Below are 24,467 nucleotides of genomic sequence, written 5' to 3' on the forward strand. Positions count from 1 at the left end.
TTTTAGGCACAGGCACACATGGTGCACAACCATACATATAAAATAAAAATAAATAAATCTAAAAACAAATTTAAGTAAGTTTGTTTTGTTTTAAAGTAGAGCCCTAATGGCTCTGTCACTGGCAGCTGCAGAATGAATTCTTGACTGCTTTGCTTTTTGTGTGATTCTCTTAACTATTCAGAATTCCCAGGGCTGCATATCACCCAGTAAGCTGGTGCATGGGGCTAGTTGCAGGAATTGCTGAGGAAGCAAATGCCTGGCTTTTAGGTTTCCCAAATGAGAAGCAGTCTCACACAAGACTTTCACTGTGCAATTCCCTCTGAAAGGAGAGTCCAGTAACAAATGGAAAAAGGCACGGATTAAAAATATTAATATCTAGGGCCTGGAGAGGTGCCTCAGCAGTTAAGAGCACTTGCTACTCTTCCAGAGGCCCAGCGTTTGGATCCCAGCACCCATATTGAGTGACTCACAAGCATCTATAACTCTAGACCCAGGGGATCCTTTGCCCTCTTTTGGCCTCTGCAGCACTCACACATGTGCACACACACACACACACACACACACACACAGACACACACACATTTTTTTAAATGTTAAAGAACAACAAATAAGAGAGATGGCCCAGTGAGTAAAGGACTGGCTACCAAGCCCGAGGACTGAACTGATTCCCTAGAACTTGCATGGTAAGAAGAGAGAACAAAGTCCTGCAAATTGTTCTCTGACCTCCACACATGAGCCATGGTGCATGCATAAATACACACAAAAAGTAAATAGACTAACAGGGAGCTGGAGAATTGGCTCAGCATTGAAAAGTGTTTACTTTGAAATCATGAGGAGTAGAGTTTGAATCAGAGTACCCCCCCTAGCAAGTCGTTAAGTTCTATAAACTTAGCATCTCTAAGGGCTCTGACACCCTCATCTGGTCTCTGAACCTCACTACCACACATACCCACATATATTAATTAATTTTAAAATTCCTTAAAGAATACAAGCAGGTTGAGATCTGTCGTGGGGCTTCTCCTGTAACTGCACATTGTTGGAAACCCCTCATATGGTAATTGTTTTTGTATTGCACACAGGACTAGTTCCCAGGTCTGGGGAAGGAACTGTGGGACAGCTAACAGAATATATGAAAGCCCTATCATCCTGGGTAACAGCTTTAAATGAGTGTGAGTTGGACTTGCTCATGTTCATGCTCAGAGGAGCTGGCTGCATTGAGAAGCAGGCAGGCCTGTCTAGCCTAACAGTGATCCTAAAGGAAACTGCTTAAAGTGAAATTCCAAAGATCTTAGATGGGAATTTTGGAGTTTTGTCCATATGTCCATGATTCAGGTAGAGGGAGAAGTCCAAGTAGGCTGAAATGATACCAGGGTTTTTTTGTTTTGTTTTGTTTTTTTGTTTTGTTTTTTTTTAAGGGCTGTCTTGAAGAGAAATCTTGTATTTAAGTTTAGGAGAAACTAAGGTGACCTTGTTGGGCAAAAGAAGAAATCACAACTTGTGAGTTTCTTTTTTAAAAAATTTTATGGGTTGTTTTTGTTTTTTAATTTATGTATTTTTATTTTATGTGTATGAATGTTTTATTCAAATGGATGTGTTTACCACATGTGTGCCTGGTGCCAATGGAAGTCAGAAGAGGGCTTTGGATCCCTGGATCCATTGGAACTGGAGTTATAGCTGGTTGTGAGTAACCCTGTGGGTGCTGGGAATTGACCCTGGGTCCTCTGCAAGAGCACGTGCTCCTAACCACTGAGCCATCTCTCTAGTCCCATGAGTTTCCTTAATAAAAATGTATTTATTTTAAATAATTGTGTTATTATACTTAAACTCTAAGTTGAAAAAGTCAGCATATATTTTTGGCTTAGAGTTTAGTGTTTCTGTAGAGGGAATAAAAATTAAATTTAGCAATTAAAAAAGTAGAATTAACAAATTATGTCTGTTGCCGGGCGGTGGTGGTGCACGCCTTTAATCCCGGCACTCAGGAGGCAGAGGCTGGTGGATCTCTGTGAATTCGAGACCAGCCTGGTCTACAAGAGCTAGTTCCAGGACAGCCTCCAAAGCCACAGAGAAACCCTGTCTTGAAAATCCCCCAAACAAACAAACAAAAAAACAAATATGTATGTAGATTTCCAGTAGACATGTCACACAGATGGCTGCATACACAAGCCTGGGGTTTCAGGGAGAAGCTTGTCCTCAGAACATAGGTTTAGAAGTCTGTGGCACGTGGCTGGTGTTTAAGGCCAAAGATGAGGGCAACACCAGGCTCAGAGTTGGCAGAGAGGAACAGACAGCAATGATGCTAAGTGCACCAGGAAGGTGTGTTCATCTGTGTCAGGTGCTGCTCAATCTCCTGTGGAGAGCAAACTGTGAAGACACATGTGTGGTACCTTTCATTCACACTGAATTTTTATTCTCAGAGTTCTCAATGCATTACTTCACTATTTTACTGGTATTATTAATCCAGTCAGTAAATAAGCATTATCAAATATACTTACCAGACACAGTAGTTTAAAAGGTTTACAGTGCGGTGCAGAAACTCCTAAACTTTTAATTATATATGGATTCCCTGGAATGCTTGTTAAAGACAGGTTCCTGGCTTCCACTCTAGAGACTCTGGCTTGGTACATGTTCCCAGTTTCTATGATTTTGATGTGGCTATTCCTTGGACAATACTTGAAGAAGCCTGGACCAATGGGAACTATTGAGACGTCAGTTTTATTTGCCTGCATATGACCTGACCACCGCCACCAATAGTTTCAGATGGCATCTAGAAGATTGGAACTAATTATGTTTCAGGTGTGAGATAAGGGCTGGGGATATGACTTGGTTGAATGCTTGCCTAGCAAGGATGAGGCCCTAGGCTCCTTCTTCATTTTAGAAAAAGAAGTATGAGGGGCTAGAGAGAGGGCTAGACAGATAAATGTGCCTGTTGTTCTTGAAGTGGAATTGAGTTTGGTTCCCAGAACCCATGATGGGTGATCCAGAACTGTAACTCCAACTCCAAGGGATCCAAAGCCTTTTTGTGGGCACCCATACACATGTGTACACACCCACCCACCCCCTACACACACACATACACTTGAAAAGAAAACAGTATGAGAATGATAGCAAAGTTTGCCACAGTAATGACAAAATAGGACCATATGTTTGTCTCTTAACTTCCAGGTTACTACACCCAAAAATGATATTACAATACAAATGAATAATTATATAACTACTACTTATCAAGGCTTTACCATCTTCCAAACTTACTGTCAAGTGTGTCATATTAAAATATGAGTAGATGCATGGCTAGGAGGATGACTCAGTTGGTAGAATGCTTGCCTAGCATGCACAAGGCCCAGGATTTTATACCCAGCACCACATAAACCTTCTGTTGTGCCCACACCCATAAACCCAGCACTTGGAAGGTAGAAGCAGGAGGATCAAAGTTCTACATCATAGCACTGATGAACAGTCTGTGATACATAAGCTCCCAGGGAAAAATTAAATATATATATTTTAAAAATTGTGTGTATATGTGTATGATTATGGAAGATCAGAGGCATCAGAACTCCTGAACTGGATCCAACCTGATAAGGTGCTAGAAACTGAATTTAGGTCATCTGCAAGAGCAGTAAATGCTCTGAAATGACAAGCCATTTCCCCATCCCCCTCTACCCCATGGCTTCCCTTGTCCTCTGCCAGCCTCTGCACACAGGTGGCATACACTCACATAAACAAACACACATATGCATAAATAAAAATAAGTCTTATGATGAAATAGAAAGGAGAGATGGCTGAGTGGTTAAGAACACTGACTGCCAAAAAAAAAAAAAAAGAAAAAAGAAAAAAGAAAAAAAAAAAAGAGGCCGGGCGTTGGTGGCGCACACCTTTAATCCCAGCACTCGGGAGGCAGAGGCAGGTGGATCTCTGTGAGTTCCAGGCCAGCCTGGTCTATAAGAGCAAGTTCCAGGACAGCCTCCAAAGCTACACAGAGAAACCCTGTCTCGGAAAAAAAAAAAAAAAGGAAAGAAAGAAAGAACACTGACTGCTCTTGCAGAGGCCCTGGGATCAATTCCCAGCACCCATATAGCAGCTCACAACTGTCTGTAACTTCATTTGCAGGGAATCTGATACCCTCACACAGACATACATGCAGGCAAAACATCAGTGCATACAAAATGAAAATAAGTAAATAGTTTAAAAAAATAGAAATGAGTAGATGCATAATTCACATTTTCTTTAGGAAACTTAAAGTTTTCAAGAGAAATAAATATTTTGTCATTTCTTCATTTAAACACACACATATAACTAATAGTATTTAATGAGGGTCAAGGTATGTTATAATATCTTATGGGGTTAATATTAGTCTTGCATCATAAGCAGGAAACTAGAGCTTTAAAATGGTTTCTAGATTTTCACAACTGATACATACAAAAGCCAGGATTTGGGCTCAGAGTGTACTCTTCACCTCCTTTTTTAACTCACTGCACAATGAAGAACATTTGGAACTTGAAGAAATACCTAAAGAAGAAAGTGGTATCAACCACACAGTTCGGTACTCTTAGCCTCTGTTGAAACTTTCTGTCCAGTCTCACAGAGCCTTTCCTGATAATAGACACCTGCTTTTTAAAAAACCCTGGGACAGACACAAATGATGTCCATACTTCTGGGTCCCCATGAAGTGCACTTCCTTACTGTGGTGTTTTTTTCTCATAGCCTTGGGTTTATGCCTTCCTATCTATATGCACTTTTTTGATAATATGGTAATCTTATATATATGGCATTTTGCATTCTTCATGATACTTTGGTGAGCTTTTCTCTTGCTAAATTCCATGTAGGCATATGCATTTTTTTTTCTGGCTGCTTAAAGTTCTATTTCATAGCTTTACCAGAATTTAATCATGTCAATTGGGTATTTAGGCTTAATGTACTATTGCTACAAACCAGGGAGTGTAAGTCGAGCAGGGTGACAGTCACTCCACTGCTACTAATGATTTCTATTAATACAGTTTTTTCCAGGTGTTAAGCAGCTTGGAAATGTCAATGCCCTTTCCATTAGTTCTGAAGGACCCCCAGAAGTTTTAATTCTGTTCCGTGCTTTGGACTGTCTTTTCCTTAGGATCTAAGCGCTCTTCCCACAGCAATGCTTACTTTTATGGCTTCTTCAAGAACAAGAGAATAGTTTTGTTTGACACTCTACTAGAAGAATACTCTGTACTAAACAAAGACAACCAGGAGGAGCCTGGCCTGGAACCCCGCAATGATGGCGAAGGGGACAATGAAGAAATAAGAACTAAAGTGAAAGTGAGTTCTTTTTTACTCAGAGACTCTGACTTAGTTTTTATACGTAATTTATTTGACAAAGCATAAAATACCAGTTTCTATGCTACAAGTGAAGTCCACAGAGACCAGCAAATAGAAATACTATGGACCCTTTAAAGTTCTGCTGTTTGGGAGAAATGATTACCTTTATCACATGCTAAAGCACCTTGTGAAATTGTACATATTAAAATTGAAAGATCTTATTTCTTAAAAAATCATGCAATATCTTTACATGTGCGTGCGCGCGTGTGTGTGTGTGTGTGTGTGTGTGTGTGTGTGTGTGTGTGTGTGTGTACATGCTGTGGCAAACATGGAAATCAGAAGGACAAGTGGTAGGAGTCGATTGTCTCCTACCACTCTAGGTCCTAGGGATTGAACTCATCTAGTCAGGATAGGTAACAATTGTTGTGGGGTATCTACCAGAGAAGACTACTTGGACACACAGGTTTAAGCCAATAAATGTCTTTGTTAGCTGGCTGGTGACTACACTGGGTGTAATCAGTGTAGCCCCATTGTAGTCCCAAGCCTTTTTTTAATGTGACCTTTTTTTTAAGGATTTATTTATTTGTATAGTGTTCTGCCTGAATGTATGCCTGCAGGCCAGAAGAGGGCACCAGATCTCATTACAGATGGTTGTGAACCACCATATGGTTGGTTGCTGAAAATTGAACTCAGGACCTCTGGAAGAGCAGGCTCTTAACTCCTGAGTCATCTCTCCAGCCCCCTTAGGATGAACTTTTAAGCATAAAACTCATACCTGAGTTGGCATGATTCAATTAACAAGAACAGTTAATCAGAGCAGAACTACAGAAGCTAAAAAAACAAGGTTAGTACATTTAGAGACTTTCCCAGAACTGAGGATTTTGGTGAATTATGTCATTTTGGCTGGTATTAATGCCTGTATACTGAGTTTTATGGCTTGAAAAGGACTTCCATCATGGAGTCAGTTGTGCTAAGGTCTGAGGGCCTGTTTCAGCAATCACCTTTATCTGATGAGCCAACTCATTGGCCCATATTCCTTTTATGTTTCTGATAAAAGAATTTCTGCAGACAAAATAAGAAGATGGACATTTACTTTTTGTTGTAATTGAGACATAGCAGTTAATAGGCTTTACTTTGGCAGTGGACAGAGTTGAGACCTGGTCCTGTTAGTTAGTCATTGAGATTCCTTGGGTGCATTATATAATCAAATCTATTTATTTGTTTTTTAACACATATTTATAAAGTATGTGTTCTGTACTAAACTGCTTTGCTTGACATTAAATACAAAAGTACTCTGGGGTGATCTTCACACCTTTAATCACAGCACCCAGCAGGCACAGGTAAGTGGTTTGAAGCTTAGATTGGTCTACAGAGCAAGTAAAGTGACAAGGCTGTCAAAAGAGCTGGGTGGTGATGGCACATGTCTTTATTTCCAGCACTTGGGAGGCAGAGGCAGGCGGGTCTCTGTGAGTTCAAGGCCAGCCTGGTCTAAAGAGCAAGTTCTAGGACACCCAAGGCTAGGTTATATGGAGAAACTCTGCCTCAAAAAACAAAAAATCCAAAAGTAGGGACTGGGGCTCAGTTGGTAAAGTGCTGTCTCGAATGCATAAAGCCTAAATTCAATGCAAAGCCCCAAATAAACCGGTCATGGCTCACACCTATAATCCCAACACTCCAGAGGTGAAGGCAGGAGGGTCAGAAGTTCAGGCTCATTTTTATTATAAGTTCAAGGTCAACCTGGCATATATGAGGTGCTATCTAAAAATTGAAAAAATAAAAGTGTTTTTTATTTGTTGTTTTTTGTTTTGTTTGTTTTTGAAGAGAAGTCTAATCTTTATCCTTTGCTCTGGTACTGGGAAGCTAGAGATACAAGATACAGAATAGTGGAAGAGAAGGCATTTCTTTTACTTTTTATTTTGTGGGTATGTGCACACTTGTGTGAGTGTCATATGTACATGCTATAGCATGTGTCTAGAGATCAGAGAACAATTTTGTAGAATTGTTCTCTACTTCTACTTTTTCATGAGTTTCAGGGATCAAACTCAGGTCTCCAGACTCGTTGGCAAAGACCTTTACCCTTCAAGTCATCTCACTAGCCCAGGAAAACTTTCCCTATTTTGCTGTCTTTGCTTGTTTGGTTCTGAGACAGGGTCTCTGTACATAGCCCTGGCTATCCTGGAACTCATTATGTAGAGCAGGTTGGCCTTAAACTCAGAGATCCACCTGTCTCTGCCTCCCAAGTGCTGGGATTAAAGGAGTCTTGAACGCCCCCCCCCAAAAAAAAAGGTATGTGCTGTGTGCCCAACCCCAAGAAAACTTTTCTGAAAGTCTAAAAGCATTCTGGGTAAGGTCAGCTAATGCTGACTAGTAAAATGTAAAGCACTAAGAGTAACTGGATGAGGGAGAATATCAAGAAATAGTAATAATCTTGAGTAACAGTCTGCAGTATTTATATGTGGGATGGCATGTGCACTTGGTTTGGTGTCGTGTGATTTTAGATCCCTATCCAATTACCAGATGCATAACTCTGAGCAAGTAAGTTAAGGTTTCTGGATATCTGATTCCTGAGGCAGAGGAGAGGCTGGCAGGATCTCTCAACCTTGGCACTACTGGACTAGATAGTCTCTTGTGATGTTTGGCAGCATCATTGGCCTGTCCCCTCTAGAGACCAGTATGAACTCACATATTCCAACCAAAACGGTCCCCAGATACTATTAGATATTCTTGGGTGAGAGTGGAGTAGAATCAGAATGATACACGATCTCTCATGATTGGGAAATGTTGGAGTAAAGTGCTCACCTTTTAGAGTTGTGAGATGAAATGAAACCTCTTGTGCTTTTCCTTTTAAGTTCTGGAAAATAATGATTGTTGTTTGAGCATTTGTTCTGATTTTTAAAGGGATGATCTGTTATGAATATGTAGTTGAGACAATTTCTGTTGAGGTTAAATAGTATGGTGGAGGGGCTGATGCCTTTGGATTTCTAGGAGATTTATTTTCAGTTACATGTATGAGTGTGTGTGTGTGTGTGGCTAAGTCCATGTGAGTGCAAGTGTCAGTGGAGGCCAGAAAAGTGTGTCTGGATTCCTGGAACTGGAGTTAGAGGCAATTGTGAGCCACCTGACATGGGTGTTGGGAACCAAACCCAGATTCTCTGGGAGAGCAGGGAGCACTCTTAACTCCTAAGCCATCTGTATTTTTTGTTTATTAGATTTATTCCTCTCTTTCTCTCTCTCTCTCTCTCTCTCTCTCTCTCTCTCTCTCTCTCTCTCTCTCTCTCTCTCTCTCGTCTCTGTGTGTGTGTGTGTGTGTGTGTGTGTGTGTGTGTGTGTGTGCGTGTGTGTGTGTGCGCACTCTCGAGTGCACTCACGCACTTACGCCTACATGTATGAATGTGCACCGTGTGTATGCATGGTGCCTGTGGATGTCAGAAGAGGGTATCAGATATACTGGAACTGGGGTTATGGGTGGTTTTGAGGCATCATGTGGGTGTTGGGAATTAAACCTGAGCCCTCTGCAAGGGCAACAAATGTTCTTAACTGTTGAGCTATGTCTCCAGCCCCCTCTCCCCCTTTTTTAAAGACATGGTCTTGTGCAGCTGGGGAGATGTCCCAATGGGTAAGAGCATTTGTTCTACAAACTTGAGGAGCTGCATGCAAATCCGTAGCACCTATGTAAATAGCCAGGCATGGAGGTATAGAGATAGGAAGATTCTAAGCACTCAGTGGCAGCCAAACTGAACTTCCAGTTCAGTGAGAGACCCTGTCTCAAGGCTAAGGTGCACATTCATGTGCACCACATGCATGTGTGTACACACACACACACACACACACACACACACACACGACCATGGCTTGCTGCGTGTTGCCCATAGTGGCCTGGAACTTACTATGTATACAGCTTAGGCTGGCTTCAAATTTGGGACCTTCCTGCTTCAGGCTTCTGAGTGTTAAGAATATAGGTATGAGCTACCACACCTGGCTTTTAATATTTAGTTTAAGTGGAATTACCTTGCCAACTAGGATATTAGAATAAAAGCCACTTAGGTTTAACCAGCTGAGACAAAGGAGATCAAAGCTGAGACAAGGACTTAAGGCCTTTTTTGTAGAAAAGAAAGCAAAGGTGAGAAACAATAACTCAGTAAGAGTTAACTTGGGAGTTCTGCAAGTTCAGCAGAGAGCTTAAGGGTGTCCAGTGCAGGGCATATGACATTGTAGCTAATTTACACACTAGCAAGTGATTTAGGGGATGCAATAATGTAAGTAGAATGCAGGCCTTTAGTATCTTTGAAAACAGTGTTATTTGGCTATAAACATAGCTGGTAACTGGGGTAGCTCGGAAGTAGAATACTTGCCTAGCATATCATGGGCCTGCATTCAGTCCTCAGCAGTACAAAATACCAATGTTCCAGTACCCCTTTGAAGTGTGATGAATTGGGCTTGCCGACTTTTGCTGGCTTCTTGAAGAACCCACTTTTATTTCATCAACTACAGTGTTTATATATAAATTAGATGTCATGATACCTTAGACCTGATCCCACCCTAATAAATCTATGAGTAGAGGTGACAAGGAGCCCATCGTTTGAGACATGTTAAGCTATATGTGATATGTCTTGAATAGCCGAGTAGTGGCAAGTTCCAGAACAGCCAGGGCTGTTACACAGAGAAACCCTGTCTCGGAGAAATAAAAAAAAAAAACCTTTGAGGTTTGGGGTTTTGTTCTTTTGTTAAGGTAGGATCTGATATATCCCAGGCTGGCCTCAACTCTTGATCCTCAACCTCAGTCTCCCAGTCTCCCTTGACTGTACCCATCTTAAAATTGACAACTACTACAGATTCTAATAGACAGGGAGTTTTCTGAGAAGAGGTTTTGTGAATGATGCAGAATTTTGGCTGGGGGATAGGCTTATCAGATTGAACAGGTTTTTAAATTTTTTTTTGAGGCAGGATTTCATGTAGCTAGACTGACCTTGAACTTTCTGTGTAGCTGGGGACGACCTTGAACCTGGTCCTTTCTTCTGCCTCTCAAGTGGGCGATTATATTGTCCCCCACCCCCAAGACATTTTGATTTCTCAGCTTCCTTTTCTTTATATATTTATATCTGAAGTGAAGATGCTCCACTTGTTGCCAGTGCAGGGTTGCTAAGCATCAATGAGACTAGGTGTGAGGTTTTTGGGGGTTTTGGTTTTTTTTTTTTTTTTTACATTTTCTTTTTTTTTAAAGATTTTATTTATTTATTATGTATACAACATTCTGCTTCCATGTATATCTGCACACCAGAAGAGGGCACCAGATCTCATTACAGATGGTTGTGAGCCACCAAGTGGTTGCTGGGAACTGAACTCAGGACCTCTGGAAGAGCAGTCAGTGCTCTTAACCTCTGAGCCATCTCTCCAGCCCTAGGTGTGAGTTTTATGAAAAGGACTGTGCTACATATGTAGATGGTGTGGTATTTGTCTGTGTTCTTTTATGTGACATTAATGTAAAAGGAAAGAAAATCAGTTCTTTCTAACATTTCACTGCAAATCATTGAACCTCCTTTTGGTGGCAAGTTATCCTTGTTTCTTTTTGCATTCCATGCTGATGTGGCTTTGAGTGTGATTCCCATGCTGTGTGCCATTCTGTCATCTTGTCCCCCATCCCCATGCTAGGAAGTGAACCAAGGTGAATTCGACACATGCAAGGCAAATGCTCTACCATATTCTCATATTCTCATCCCAACTACTTTGTTCCTTGTTATGCTACACTATCATGTCCTCCTTGCCTTTTGCTTTTTTTTTTTTTTTTTTTTTTTTTTTTTTTGGAGACAGGATCTCTACATAGTCCTGGCTATCCCGGAACTCACTGTGTAGACTGAGCTGCCTCCCTGCCTCTGCCTACTCAGTGCTATGATTAAAGGTGTGCACCACCTCTGCCATTCTTTTTGTTTTGTTTTTCAAGGTAGGGTTTTGCTGTGTTGCTCAGGATGTCCTGGAACTCAGTCTGTAGACCATGCTGGCCTTAGAATTCACAGAGATCTGCCTGCCTTTGCCTCCCTAGCGTGTGCCACCACCATGACCCGACTCTGTTTCCTTATTTGTATAAAGCATGCTTATTTGTATTCTGAATCTGACAATCCCATTGTACAAATTCTTATGGCACTAATGCTGGTCTTCATTATTTCTCGCTCGTTGTGACTTGTTTTCTAAGTACTTGGAGATTCTTACTATAATTTGTCACTGATTAAGAAAAAACTATAATGTATATGGGTGTTTTACCTGCATGTGTATGTGTGTACCACATGCATGCCTGTTGCCTGAGGATGCCACAAGATGGCATCAGTTTCTCTGGAACTAGAATTACAGACAGTTGTGAGCTACCATGGGGGTGCTAGAAATTGAACCCCAGTACCCTGGAAGAGCAGCCATCTCTCCAGCCCATTGCCCTGACCTTAATCTTGAAGAACCTTGAGGTTTTTATAGAGTGCAGACCTGGTGAAGATTTGTATTTGTCTGTCCTGGTAGACACACACACACACACACACACACACACACACACACACACACACACACACACACACACACACACACACACACACACCCACCCACCCACACACCAGCTTCTCCTTTTTGTTTAGTTATTGTATGTGTGTGATGTATAGGGTGTGTGTTCATGTGCCTTGGCATATGTGTAACAGTGAAAGAACCAGCTGAAGGAAGAGTTGATTCTCTCCTACCATGGGAGTTCTGAGAATCAGACTCAGGTCATCAGTTTGGTAGCAGGCACATTTGTCTGTTGAGCCAACTTTTTGTTATTGATTTTGTTTTATGTTTGTTGACACAAGCACCTTTGTCCACTGAGCCATTTCTCTGGCCTCTTGGGTTTTATTCTAGCCTGCTTACTCTCTACAGCTCCAGAGGTGCTTGCTGTTGTTCTCCATGCCCTTTGAAAGTTCAGCAAAGCAATCAGCTGCCTCTCCATATTCTCCACGCTGCCTTGTGACTCAGCTCCATCTGCTTAATTTGCTGCCATTTGTCTTCCGCTTTCCTGCCCCCAACATGCCTGTCCACTTTCTTGACCCCCACATTGCTGTTTTCACCCTTCCTATGTCTCCTATGTTCCTTGTATTATCTTATAATTTGAATCAATTTTTATTTTTCTGGGTTTGGTAGTGCTGGAGATTAGAACCAGGGCCTTGTGCATATTAGGCAACAGGCTTTGAATGTCCCTACTCCCAGAGGATCTATTTTAAACAGCTGTTAATGGTATGTTTTTGAGTCATGCTTCAGATTGTGCATATTTGTAGACATTCAAAACATAGGAAAGCTGTCAAGTGATCCGTCCAGTCTTTGTAGTCTGTCATAGACAGTTGACTGCTCCTAATGCTGCTGCTTACACGGTGCTGTCTTCCCATGAGCGTTCCTGATGACTGTGTGACTGTGTACATGAGACTGATACTTGATCATGCTCATCACAAGGAGTTCCCATGTCAGAACAAACTTGAGGATGAAGTTTCTAATGGGTTTAGGATGTGGCTGTCAAGGGGTTTCATTATGACTTGTTTAACTCTTTACCTTATTGATAAAGATTTATGCTTTTTCCAGTTTTTTTTTTTCCCTAATCTAAGTTAGTCTAGGGTGTTAAACTTAGTGAAGTTGGAGCCTGTCTTGTTTATAGTTCTGTCTTTGTTGGTGCCTGTAGTGAATGCTGTGTTAAGCAAAAAGTTCTATACTAAAGTCTGTTTTTCTGTTAGAGTCCATGAAGGGATGTTGCTGGCTCAAAGCTAAAGATGTAAACAAATTAAAGGTTACTCATAGGTTATTTTCTCTTTTTTCTTTGATTCAGAATAAGAAACAAGGATGTAAAAATGAGGAGGTGCTGGCTGTACTTGGCCATGAACTGGGACACTGGAAGTTGGGACACACAATAAAAAATATCATTATTAGTCAGGTAAGTTTGGAATGACAATTGTATTTTGTTTTGTTTTCTTTAAGTCAGGGTCTCCTGTAGTCCAGACTGGCCTGGAACTCATGTAGCCAAAGATGACCTTGAACTCCTGATTCTCCTGCCTTCACCTCCCATGTTCTGGGATTACAGCTGTGCATCAGCATGCTGGATCACAGCTACATTGTTACCATAAATCTTTCCACTATAAGCTGCCTGAGCCCCACCGCCACGTGTGTGCTTTACGCCAGCCGCCTGCCCGAGTTAGGCCCAAATAATACACAGAAACTTGTATTAGGTTCAATGCTGCTTGGCCAATGACTAGGACTCCTCATCTGTTAGCTCAGTCTTAATTATCATAAATCTACATATTTTATAAGACTTATCTTATCAGACATCTTAATGGCGTCCCTCCTTGTCGGTGGATCACATTGTGCCGCAGGAGCGGAGGGGAAAAGAGGGCCCTTCCTGTTTCTCCTTCGCTTAAATATGAGTCTCCTTGCTATGTTACTTCCTGCCTGGATCAGCACTTCTCTACTACATTTCCCAGAATCCTCTTTGACTCCTAGTCCCATCTACTTGCTGTCTCATTGGCCAAACAGTATTTTATTTAATAATGAAAAAGATAAACATACACAGAAGTACTTCCCCCATCACTACATTGTTATAAAGGAATAGTTAGAATGGCAGGAAAAGTGAGCATGGTGGCGCCCACCAGTAATCTTAAGTACTCAGGACACCAGACAGAAAGATCTCAGCTTGAGAGGCTGGCAGAGGACTAGCAGTTAAAGGTGCTTGCTGCCAAGCCTAAGCTTAACCCCCAGGACTCACATGGTGGAAGAGAGCCAGCTCCCTCAAGTTGTCCTCTGACCTCCACACTTGCAATGTAGCATGTGTTCTTGTACACACACATGTAATAAACAAAATAAATGAAATTTTTAGAAGCCGAAGGCTATTCTAAGCTATATAGCAGCTTTCAGACCAAACTGAGCTACATAGTGAGACTTGGTCTTAAAAAGAAAAGCTAAGTAAGTAAATAAAAGTATAACAGGCCTGAGACAGTATATAGTAATGGGGACAAGCCATTCATCAGGGCAGAAGTGATGGCACAGGCTTGTAATGCTACCATTCAGGAGGCTGAGGCAGGAGGATCTCAATTTTGCCTGACTTCTCTTTGTGGTTTGTGTTTACATGGGACCTGATGCAATTCTTTAGTTTCTCTCTGCCTCCATTTCTTCATTGAACAATATAGCATAGGGCTAGTTAGGAATTAAGTGAATAGTACCAGTAGAGTTTGGAGTGTACCAGGAGCATGTTGAGTGCACATTAGTGTACATTATTGCTGTTACTAGCATTGTTATCACTTCCAGAGTTGCTGAGATACATGAGCTGTGAAAACCAAGAAGGAGCAAACCTAGATAAGATGCTTTTTCAAGGCTGGTGAGATGGTTCAGCATGTAAAGGTACCAAGTGACAATGTTAGGTTGAAACCTGGGACCCACCAGTGGAAGGAGAGACCTGACCCCTGCAGGTTATCCTTCTGACTTCCACATGCTTGCCATGATATACATGCTGCCACAAAACTCATATGCATTATTCAAAAATAAATAAGTCATAAATACAAAAAAGATACTGTATTTCTACTTGTAAAGGTTTTAAAAGAATCTACTGTAAAACAGTAGATCTATTTTTAGGAGTCTTTATCATGTAAAGGCATGTGTGTCTGCAGATGAGTATGTGTGCTTGAGTGCAGGTGCCCACAGAGGCCAGAGGCGTAGGATCCTACAAATTGTATACAGGAAACTGAGGCAGGATTATGAGTGTGAGGCCAGCATGGGCTAATATATAGCCAGACCCTGTGTCTTAGTCAGATCCCATGTCTTAGGGTTTCTATTGCTGTGATAAAATGTATCACATCTTTAACAGGGGTCGCCTAAGACCATCAGAAAACACAGATATTTATATTATAGTTCATAACAGTAGCAAAATTATGAAGTAGCAATGAAAACAATTTTATGGTTGGGGGTCACCACAACATGAGGAACTGTATTAAAGGGTCACAGGGTTAGGAAGCTTGAGAACTGCTGCTCCAAACCAAGATGTTTTCAAACTCTGGCTGAAATAGCAGTTAGCTGTGTTGTCTGGTTCTGAGCATATACAGCCTTAACTGAATCCTGTTCCTGTGGGGTTTTGTTTTGTTTTTTTTTTTTTTCTTTTTTTAGATAGACTCTAATTCTGTAGACCAGGATGGCTTTCAACTTGCAATCCTCCTGCCTCCTGAGTGTTAGAATTACAGGCTTTCACCATCATGCCATGCTTCACTAAGTCTTAGATGGGTCTCTGTTCCTGAAAGGCCGGTGGATTCTGGGCTATGTATACATACATGGGAAGACTTGTGAGCCCAATTTTCCTGTGCCATAGGTCTTTAGTTGAAACTTAGCTTGAAGCTGTGTTGTACAAACACACACAACACATAATGCTTAAATAAATCCAAATTTAATTCTAAGTGTTTGATCTATAAGGAAAATCACTGCCCCTTCTATAAAAGAATGGGTGTGTGGGATCAGCCCTACCACAAGGCAGTGAGCTAGTTCCTGAGGACACATTGAGTACCTAGTAGGAGCCAGGTGCCTCTTCGGACAGAGGGTCTATGTTATTTACTGATACATTGACTGACTGTCACCTTGGCCGCTAGTCATAAACACCTTCTTTATCAAGTCCTAGAATAACTGTGGAAGCAGGCTAGCCTCACTCTAGTGTGTTCTGAGGCCCCCGATCATCCAACCAAACCAATAATTGTCCACTGTCAGCAAATTAATGTGTGTTTTCATCTCATATCTCCATAGCCAGTTAGACGTACTATTTAAAGTTCTCTTCATCAAGAATATTTCTCACCAAGCAGTGGTGGCATATGCCTTTAATGCTCGAACTGGGGAGGCAGAGGCAGAACTCTCTGTGAGTTCAAGACCAGTCTGGTCTACAAGAGCTAATTCCAGGACAGCCTCAAAAGCCACAGAGAAACCCTGTCTCGAAAAAAACAAACAAAAAACCAAAAAGTTTATCTGTGCCAGTGCCTTCCTTCCAGGACCGTCCCTACATGACACCAAATGCTGCGGCACTGTACTTTGAGCAGGTGCCAGCATAGCTTGTGTCTCAGGTAGGGTTTCTATTGTCATAATACCATGACCAAAATCAACTTGTGGAAAAAAAAAAAAAGGTATATTTCATCTTACGACTCTCAGGTCACACTCTATCACTGAGGGTGTCCTGGAAGGAATGTAGAAGCAGGAAATGAAATAGAGGCCATAGAGCAGCGGTTCTCAACCTGTGAGTCATAACCCCTTTGGGGGTTGCATATCAGATATCTGCATATCAGATTGTTTATATTACAGTCCATACCAGTAGCAAACTTACAGTTATGATGTAGCAATGAAATAATTTTTTTGTTGGGAACCACCATAATATGAGGAACTGTATAAAAGAATCGAAGCATTAGGAATGTTGAGAACCACTGTCAGAGAGAAACACTGCTTACTGGCTTGCTCAGCCTGCTTTCTTATACAACCCAGGACCACCTGCCCAGGTGAGATGGGTACTCCCCCATCAATCATGGATTAAGACAGTGCTCCACTGGCCTGCTTAGCATTGTAGTAACCTGCAGTGTTATGTCCTCTTTTCTAGATAAATTCTTTCCTGTGTTTCTTCTTGTTTGCTGTGTTAATTGGTCAAGAGGTGCTTTTTGCCGCCTTTGGTTTCTATGACAGCCAACCCACTCTGATTGGACTCTTGATCATCTTTCAGTTTGTTTTCTCACCTTACAATGAGGTAAGTATGCTTTCTAAAATTACTACATCTGTTTTTGCCTATTACAAATGGGGATTCTTTACAGAAATGTGAAAAGAAATCAATAGAGCCTTCTAGTACCTCACTGTATAGTATAAAAAATATACTGGACAGTGTTAAAGCAGCAGAGAAATCTGAGTCTAAATAGTTAAGTGCCCAGAATCCTGTTAGGATGTGAAAGTCGAGAACTGGAGCTCCAGTAGCTGGAGGCCACCTGCTAGTTTGCCATTACCTAGGCCATGTTTTTACCAGTGTAGGTGTGAAAATCTGTGTGAGAGGACCACTCAGATAGTAACTGAGAAGGTGACAGCTAGACCAGAGGAAGCTGTGTGACAGTGTGCCTCTGATTGTTCACAGTAAGCTTAGGGTTCCCTTCAGGACCCACTAAACCAAAAGTGACTATTTGACAAGTGAGGTTAGGGACCACTCACGAGCAGACTCTGCACATGTGACATGACACCAGTTAATGAGAATGTATTTCAGAGCAGATGGAGCCAGGAAATAATATCGGTGATCTTGAGGAACCTCCATTCATCCTTGAGACAGCTTCTAGAGTAAAGGTTATGAGACCACCTAGTTGAATACTATTTCTTCATTAGGAAAGCGTGTGGGGTGGGGGCGTGATAGGGGTAGGGTGTGCCATGAAAAGAGAATGGAGAGAATTAGCTGTAAAGTGTCCACACAGGCTATATAAATCTTTTGAGAACATGTATTTATTATTTCCAAATTGTAGTCATTAAGCTATCGTTTTTTGTTTTTAAGGTTTATTTGTATTATTTTTAACTGTATCTAATGTTTGTGGCTCGTGCATGTGAATGCAGAGGCCAGAATTGGTGGCTGCTCCTGGAATGTGAGCCACCTGACATTGTGGCTGGGAATCCAGCCTGAGTCCCCTGGAAGATCAATACATCCTGGTAAATGCTGGGCCGCCTGCCTCTCTAGCCCCTAAGCATTAAACTTTTTGATGAATGTATTTATAAAATGCCTTATGAAGTTTTCTGCTTAAACATGCTACACAATGCTTTTGTCATATCTCAGATGTGGTAAGGACACTGCACACACATAGTAAACACCCCAGAGCACCCTGCTTTTTAAAGTTTTGCTTATTTAACTCATTTTTTTTCTTTCCCCATTGGGCTGGTAATTAATATCACTGTGGCTTCCCTGGTTAGTTTTCTCTAACCTGCTGCTTTTGCCTAGGAAGTCAGGTAACCCAGCTCAGCAGGGAGGAGGGCTCTCCAGCTGAGGCAGGGGTTGGCAGCTGAGGGGTCCCTGCAGTTGTCATACAAGGAACTGAACCCCACAAAGGGATAAGAGTGAAAACTTGGTGCAGATTGACTTCATCAACCTGGATCAGACTTTGCGGAGTCTAATAACAAGCAGTTTATTCCCAGTGTATTTAAGCCCAGTATAATTTGGGGGGGGGGCAGCTCCTGTGCAATACAATCCCCAGTGCACAAAGAAGCGTTTTACATTGAGACTCAACTTAGGATACACGTCATTCCTTCCAAGAAGATGGGATCTAGAGATAAGCTACCTGTACTAGCTTAAGGACCTAAGTAAGGTTCTGTCCTGGTCTCAGTCATACAGATAGCAGAGAGGCCATTTGGACTGATAGCCATCTCTGGTCCTGGTTGTGGGAGCTTGGGGAGCCTCTGGCTGTCAGGGTCATTTAGATTACCAGCCATCTCAGGTCTTTGTTGTAAGAGCTTGATATGGCCTGGCCCAACAGATAACACAGACCACCAGGCAGTTAATCATGTCATCCTCAGCTTTCTGATGGAAGGATAGGGTTTTCATCTTTCCCATTGGAAAGACAGTCCTATGTGGGTAACATTCCTGGTTTCTCTGGAGATCTGTGGGCACAGGGACCTTCGTGCTGTGCTCCCAACAGGCAGCGATGATGCTGATGTTGGACTACTCAGGGGATTTTTTTGTTTTATTCTGTCTCCTTACTTAATAGTTGAATTCACTTCAAAAATCACCAAAATAAATACTAGGTATTAGAGTGGTTTGCAATGTGATTAGTCCTCAGAGGTACCAATATCATGTTAAAAGCCTTGAGTTGCCCAGGAGATACATTCCAGAGGCCCTGGATGTTTAGCCTGGACTTCTTGGATGCAGTATCAGCATTTACGGGGCTTAAAATAGGAGAGATACTTTCCTAGGATTGCCCTTTCAAGAAAAAGAAAAAAATTGGAGGGCTAGCTCAGTGGTTACAAGTTAGTGCTGCTCTTCCAGAGCACCCAGAGTTCAATTCCTAGAACTTAGATCAGGTACATCCAGCATCTGCAGGCACCTGTACTCATGCCCCCCACACCCACCCCACATACATACACAAAATTAAAAGTAAAATACGTATTTTTCATCCCAGCACTCAGGGAGGAAGAGGCAGCTGGATCTCTATGAGTTCAAGGCCAGCCTGGTCTATAGATTGAGTTCCAGAATAGCTAGAGCTATGCAGAGAAACCCGGCCTCAATAAGAAACAAAGAACGAAGGAATGAAGGAACGGAAAGAAAGAAAGAAAGAAAGAAAGAAAGAAAGAAAGAAAGAAAGAAAGAAAGAAAGAAAGAAAGAAGAAATTAGAAACCTACAGCAAAACAGGTGGTTATTCTGGGCTTGCACAATCTTAATTCATGTGGAGTTGCACAGTCTTAATTCCAGCACTCTGGAGGCAGAGGCAGGTGGATCTCTGTGATTTCGAAGCTAACCTGGTCTACAGAGCTAGTTCCAAGACAGCCAAGACTATACAAAGAAACCCTGTCTTGAAAAACAAACAAGTGGTTACTAATTTGCTTATATTTTATTTATGCATTATAGCAAAAATCAAAGACTGATTGACTGGTGTTCTTAAAATAGAGGTGAGGTGAGGGATGTGAATGAGGGATTTTCGTTGTTTTGTTTTTCAAGGCAGAGTTCTACTGTGTATCCCCGGCTGTCCTGGAGCTTGTTCTGTAGACCAGGCTGGCCTACAGAGATCTGCCTGCTTCTGCCTCCTGCGTGCCGGGGTTACAGGCAAGCATCACCACCACCTGTTTTGTTTTGTTTTTATGGTTTTGAAAGCTGAACACAGGGCCTCACAAGTGCTAGGCGAGTGCTGAGATAAGGTTACTAGAGCCTGAATAAAGGTTGGAGGAGGGGTTGTCTCCTCTCCCCTTTCCTTCTTTCCCTCCTTGAGACAGCCACATACTCCTGCCTGAGTCTCTTTGGTAGCTAGAGTGACAGCTACACATCACCACGTATGACTCAGATAGCCAAACCAAAATGTACATTCAAGATTTGAAAGACATTCATGCAGAATTGGATGGTAACAGAGACTCACACACTTTATTAGGAAATTCATATTTACTAAAGGGGGGGAGGGACGGAGGGAGAGAGAGAGACAGAGAGAATGTATATGTGTGTTGTATACATAAGTATGCTTGCCCATGTGGAGACCAAAGTTTAACTTCCTCTGTTGCTCTCCAAGGCCAGAAATTGATATCAGGGATCTTCCTGTGTCACTGAACCTGGCTGCCTAGCAAGCCCCTGAGGTCCCCACTCCCTAGCACTGGGGCTGCTGATGTACACTTGGCTTGTCCATGAGTGCTGGCTGTGAATTCAAAGTTGGGTCCTCAGGCTTGCACAGCAAGTACTTTACCACGGAGCTATCTCCCAGCCCCCAATGTGTATATGTATATGTATATGTATATGTATATGTATATTTATCATGTCATTCAATCTACTATGCTTGTGTATGCAAAGACTTTGGTTTTCAGTTCAGGGTTTCTCTGTGTAGCCCTGGCTGTCCTGGACTCACTCTGTAGACTAGGCTAGCCCCCAACTCAGAGCTCCACCTGCCTCTGCCTCCCAAGTGCTATTATAAAGACCTTTTAATCCCTCAGAGTTTATATTTTTCCATGAAGAATTTTCCTCTCATGTGGTCTTTAGAAATTGTGAACTTACTCTGGAGATATTACCATAGCCACTTAGAAAACATTCAGTTTTGAGTGTGAGGCCAGCTACAGGGAGAGACCACGTCAATAACAAAACAAGATTTAAAACTATTGTCAGAGGCTCAGTCATATATTTTAGAATAATCTTAGTGAAGACTTATTAAAGATAGATAAATGATTAAGAATATTAAAAATGATCATGTGGGACTGGAGAGGTGGCTTAGTGGTTAAGAGCACTGGCTGCCCTTGCAGAGGCCCTGGGTTTAGTTCCCAGCAACCACATGGTGACTCATAGCCATCTGTAACTCCAGTTCAAAGAAGTCTTGAAGCCCTCTTCTGACCGGTTTGGGCACCAGGCAAAACACAAGCACAAAATAAGTATTTGAAAAAGACCCTCCAGATGTAGTTGTGGATTCCTGTGGTCCTAGCATTTGGGATGTGGGGGCAGAAGAGAGAGAGAGAGAGAGAGAGAGAGAGAGAGAGAGAGAGAGAGAGAGAGAGAGAGAGAGAGAGAGAGAGTGAACAGAGAAGTGATTCTGGAACGCTGGGCTGAATTCACATCCTGATCTGTACAGTAGCAGGGAGAAGTTCCTAAAGAATATGAAGCCTTTGCACATGACACTTTCCCAGAAGCTCCTTTCTAATAAGGGTATATACCCATTTCTGGTCTGTTTGCTTGAAGTGGGGGAAGCTCAGTTTGACATTCCACACACCCCCATCCCCAAGTCATAGCCTCCTAATAGGTTTGGCTTGCCTTGCCTTTCTCATGTCCTGACCAGCCTTCCTCCACAGCCTGGCTCATGAAGACTTAGGTGACAATGAAGGTGCCAGGTGGCTAAACCCTTTTCTTTTCTTCTGCAGGTTTTGTCTTTCTGCCTGACAGTCCTGAGCCGCAGATTTGAGTTTCAGGCCGATGCTTTTGCCAAGAAACTTGGGATGGCTAAAGACTTATACTCTGCTTTGATCAAGCTAAACAAGGATAACCTGGGATTCCCAGTTTCTGACTGGTTGTTTTCAACGTGGCACTATTCACACCCTCCACTACTAGAGAGGCTTCAGGCTTTGAAAGACACAAAGCAAGACTGAGCCGCTTGGTGTCTGGACACACTTCCGGTTATATCTGTCCTGGCAGCATGTTCCAGCTCTTGATGTTTTTAATTTTTTAAGAAAAATGATTAAGTACATAAAAGTCCAGATTTAAATACATTTACTATCTCATTTCAAAAATGATCGTAATAATCCATTTCTTAAAATACTGGATAGAAATTTGAGGCTTAATATTTTTAAAACATAGTCTTATCTAACATTGGTTTACCATCAGTTTGTAAAATTACTTAAGGCAATGCACAGCTCGTTTTATTTCCTTACTGTGGAGTCTGCGTATAGGGTATTCAGGCTGTGTGTTTAGGGAGGAAACATCACCTCCAGGTAGTTTCTTCAAGACAGAATCAGAAAGGATGGCCCCCAATCATTGTGCTTGTACCTACATGGAGTTTGTTTTTACCTTCATGATGTTATGATTTAACTTGGCCAATCAGTGTTTTAAATAAGAAAGAAAAGTACAAATTAGTGAGGCTAATGCTACTGAAATGGACGTTGTTAGTCTACACTGTACTGTTGTAGTCACAAAGCTTTCTGTTCCTTTCTTGCTACACACCAATCAGGAATCCTCTCCCTTCTTCTTCCCTCCCTCCTTCCTCCCCTCACTTCCTTCTTTTTTTGAGATAAGGTCTCATTTTAGCCCTTATTGGCCCCAAGTTTATTCTTTAGCCTAGGGTTGCCTAGAACTCTCTTACCAGGCCTCCTTCCTCGGCCTTCCAAATGCTGGGATTGCAGATGTGAGCCACCACACCCAGCTTAGGAATTAATAGTGCTTGAAATTAGAAATCTTTTAAGAAAGTCTTAATTTTAAGCCAGGTTTGGTAGCACTTACCTTTAATCCCAGTGCTTGAGGCAAAGGCAGATGGATCTGTGAGCTGAGGTCAGCAAGGGCTACATAATGAGACCCTGTTTGAACAAAGAAAAGAGAAAGGGAAAAGAAAGTCAGTTTCAGCTCTTTACCTTACCTTCCACCTGGCCTTGTTAGAGGTAAAGTAGCCTTTTGTCAGTCTTGTTTCCCCCAGCAACTGACAGTACATCCTTTCACTTAGCAGAAGTTGCCATGTTGTACACATTCCCGATGTTAAATATGGCAGAATAGGAGAAAAAGAAGAGATGACATCTGAAAAGATGTAAAGGTGGGATATTCGTGATTCTCTTATTACAGGAAAAAGTACACGTTATCTTTTTTCAAGGACAGAGTCTCTGCTTTCATTTTTGTGATGTTTTTATTCATAAGATATAATTAGACCAGATTATATTTTTTAAATTATAAGCCTTGGTAGGCAGGCAGATATTTCCTTTCAAAAATAGCCTCATGAAAGATTTCCAGTGGTAAGAGGTGTGTGCTTGACCACTTCAAATGCCTGTCCATGTCCTGGGCATTCACTCCATCGTGTGATGACTATACACTATGACATGTGAGTGAGTGGTGCCTTCCCTCAGACCATAATAGCCTCAGAGCTCTAGTTCAGCACTGCATTGTTTATGTCCTACAGCTAAGCAGAGCAGCCCACGGTTTCTCTCCAGCATCCTTCCCTATGACTTCATGCTCAGATAATTGCCTTTCCTTCCTTCTGTGCCTTTAAATATACATTTCAGTTCTGCACAAGTGAGACATTAAAAATTGCCAATGCAGATTTATGTCCTTATGTTGGGTTTTGTGTTGTGATTTTCGCGTCACGTCACCCAGATGTGTTGATTGCCTACAGGAACAGTGCTGTCTGTGGATCCTGTGAACAGCCCGGAGTCTGAGTGATACCAGTGCTCATGCTGCCTCTGTTCCTTTCCCGATATAGATCACCAGTTCTTGCTGACACTCCCTCAGAAGCAGCCTTGGAATTACCCTATCTCCATTATTGTAAGCTCAGATTCTCTTAGGCTTGGTTTTTATTGTTGTAACCCTTTGGATCCTCTGTATCATCCAGATTAATCAGGAAATACCCAAGTGTATTCTAAAGCCTAAGAAACCAGGATTGCCTATACAGATAACTGCCCTGTGTGAGTCAGAGCTCACCTCTGATCCTCAATAATAGCCAACAGTAAGATACACTAGTCCCTTCTTCCTGTAGTTTTCCTTTCTGGCCATTACAGAAATACTAGTAACATTTGTCAGGTTGTTAAAGAGAAACTTTCTTGGATACGGTCTCCTGCATCCCAGGTTGGTCTCAAACCTATCTGGTAGTTGAGGATGACCTTGAACTTGATCTTGACTCTACCTCCTGAGTGCTGGAATTGCAGGTGCCATTACATGGTGGCCAGCATGTGCCACCATGTTTATGTGATGCAGGAAATTGAACCCAGAGTCGAAGTACTCTATAAGTTGAGCCGTAGTCCAAACCCTACATACAATGTGTTGTCATAACTGTTTTATTAGTTACTG

General features: G+C 41.9%; 1 protein-coding gene across 1 annotated transcript in view; it reads left to right on the top strand.

Annotated features, from left to right (window-relative positions):
- Window positions 1-23,736, top strand: part of Zmpste24 (zinc metallopeptidase STE24) — a 40,450-nt gene extending 16,714 nt beyond the window's left edge. The window contains exons 7-10 of the mRNA XM_027399159.2: window positions 5,102-5,286; window positions 13,109-13,213; window positions 16,889-17,032; window positions 21,848-23,736. Coding sequence (XP_027254960.1) covers window positions 5,102-5,286; window positions 13,109-13,213; window positions 16,889-17,032; window positions 21,848-22,072 — 659 coding nt within the window. The 3' untranslated portion in view covers window positions 22,073-23,736. The remainder of the gene's footprint in view (window positions 1-5,101; window positions 5,287-13,108; window positions 13,214-16,888; window positions 17,033-21,847) is intronic.
- Window positions 23,737-24,467: the final 731 nt, after the last annotated feature.

This window comes from Cricetulus griseus, chromosome 2 (genome assembly GCF_003668045.3).
Source record: "Cricetulus griseus strain 17A/GY chromosome 2, alternate assembly CriGri-PICRH-1.0, whole genome shotgun sequence".
Taxonomy (NCBI): Eukaryota; Metazoa; Chordata; class Mammalia; order Rodentia; family Cricetidae; genus Cricetulus; species Cricetulus griseus.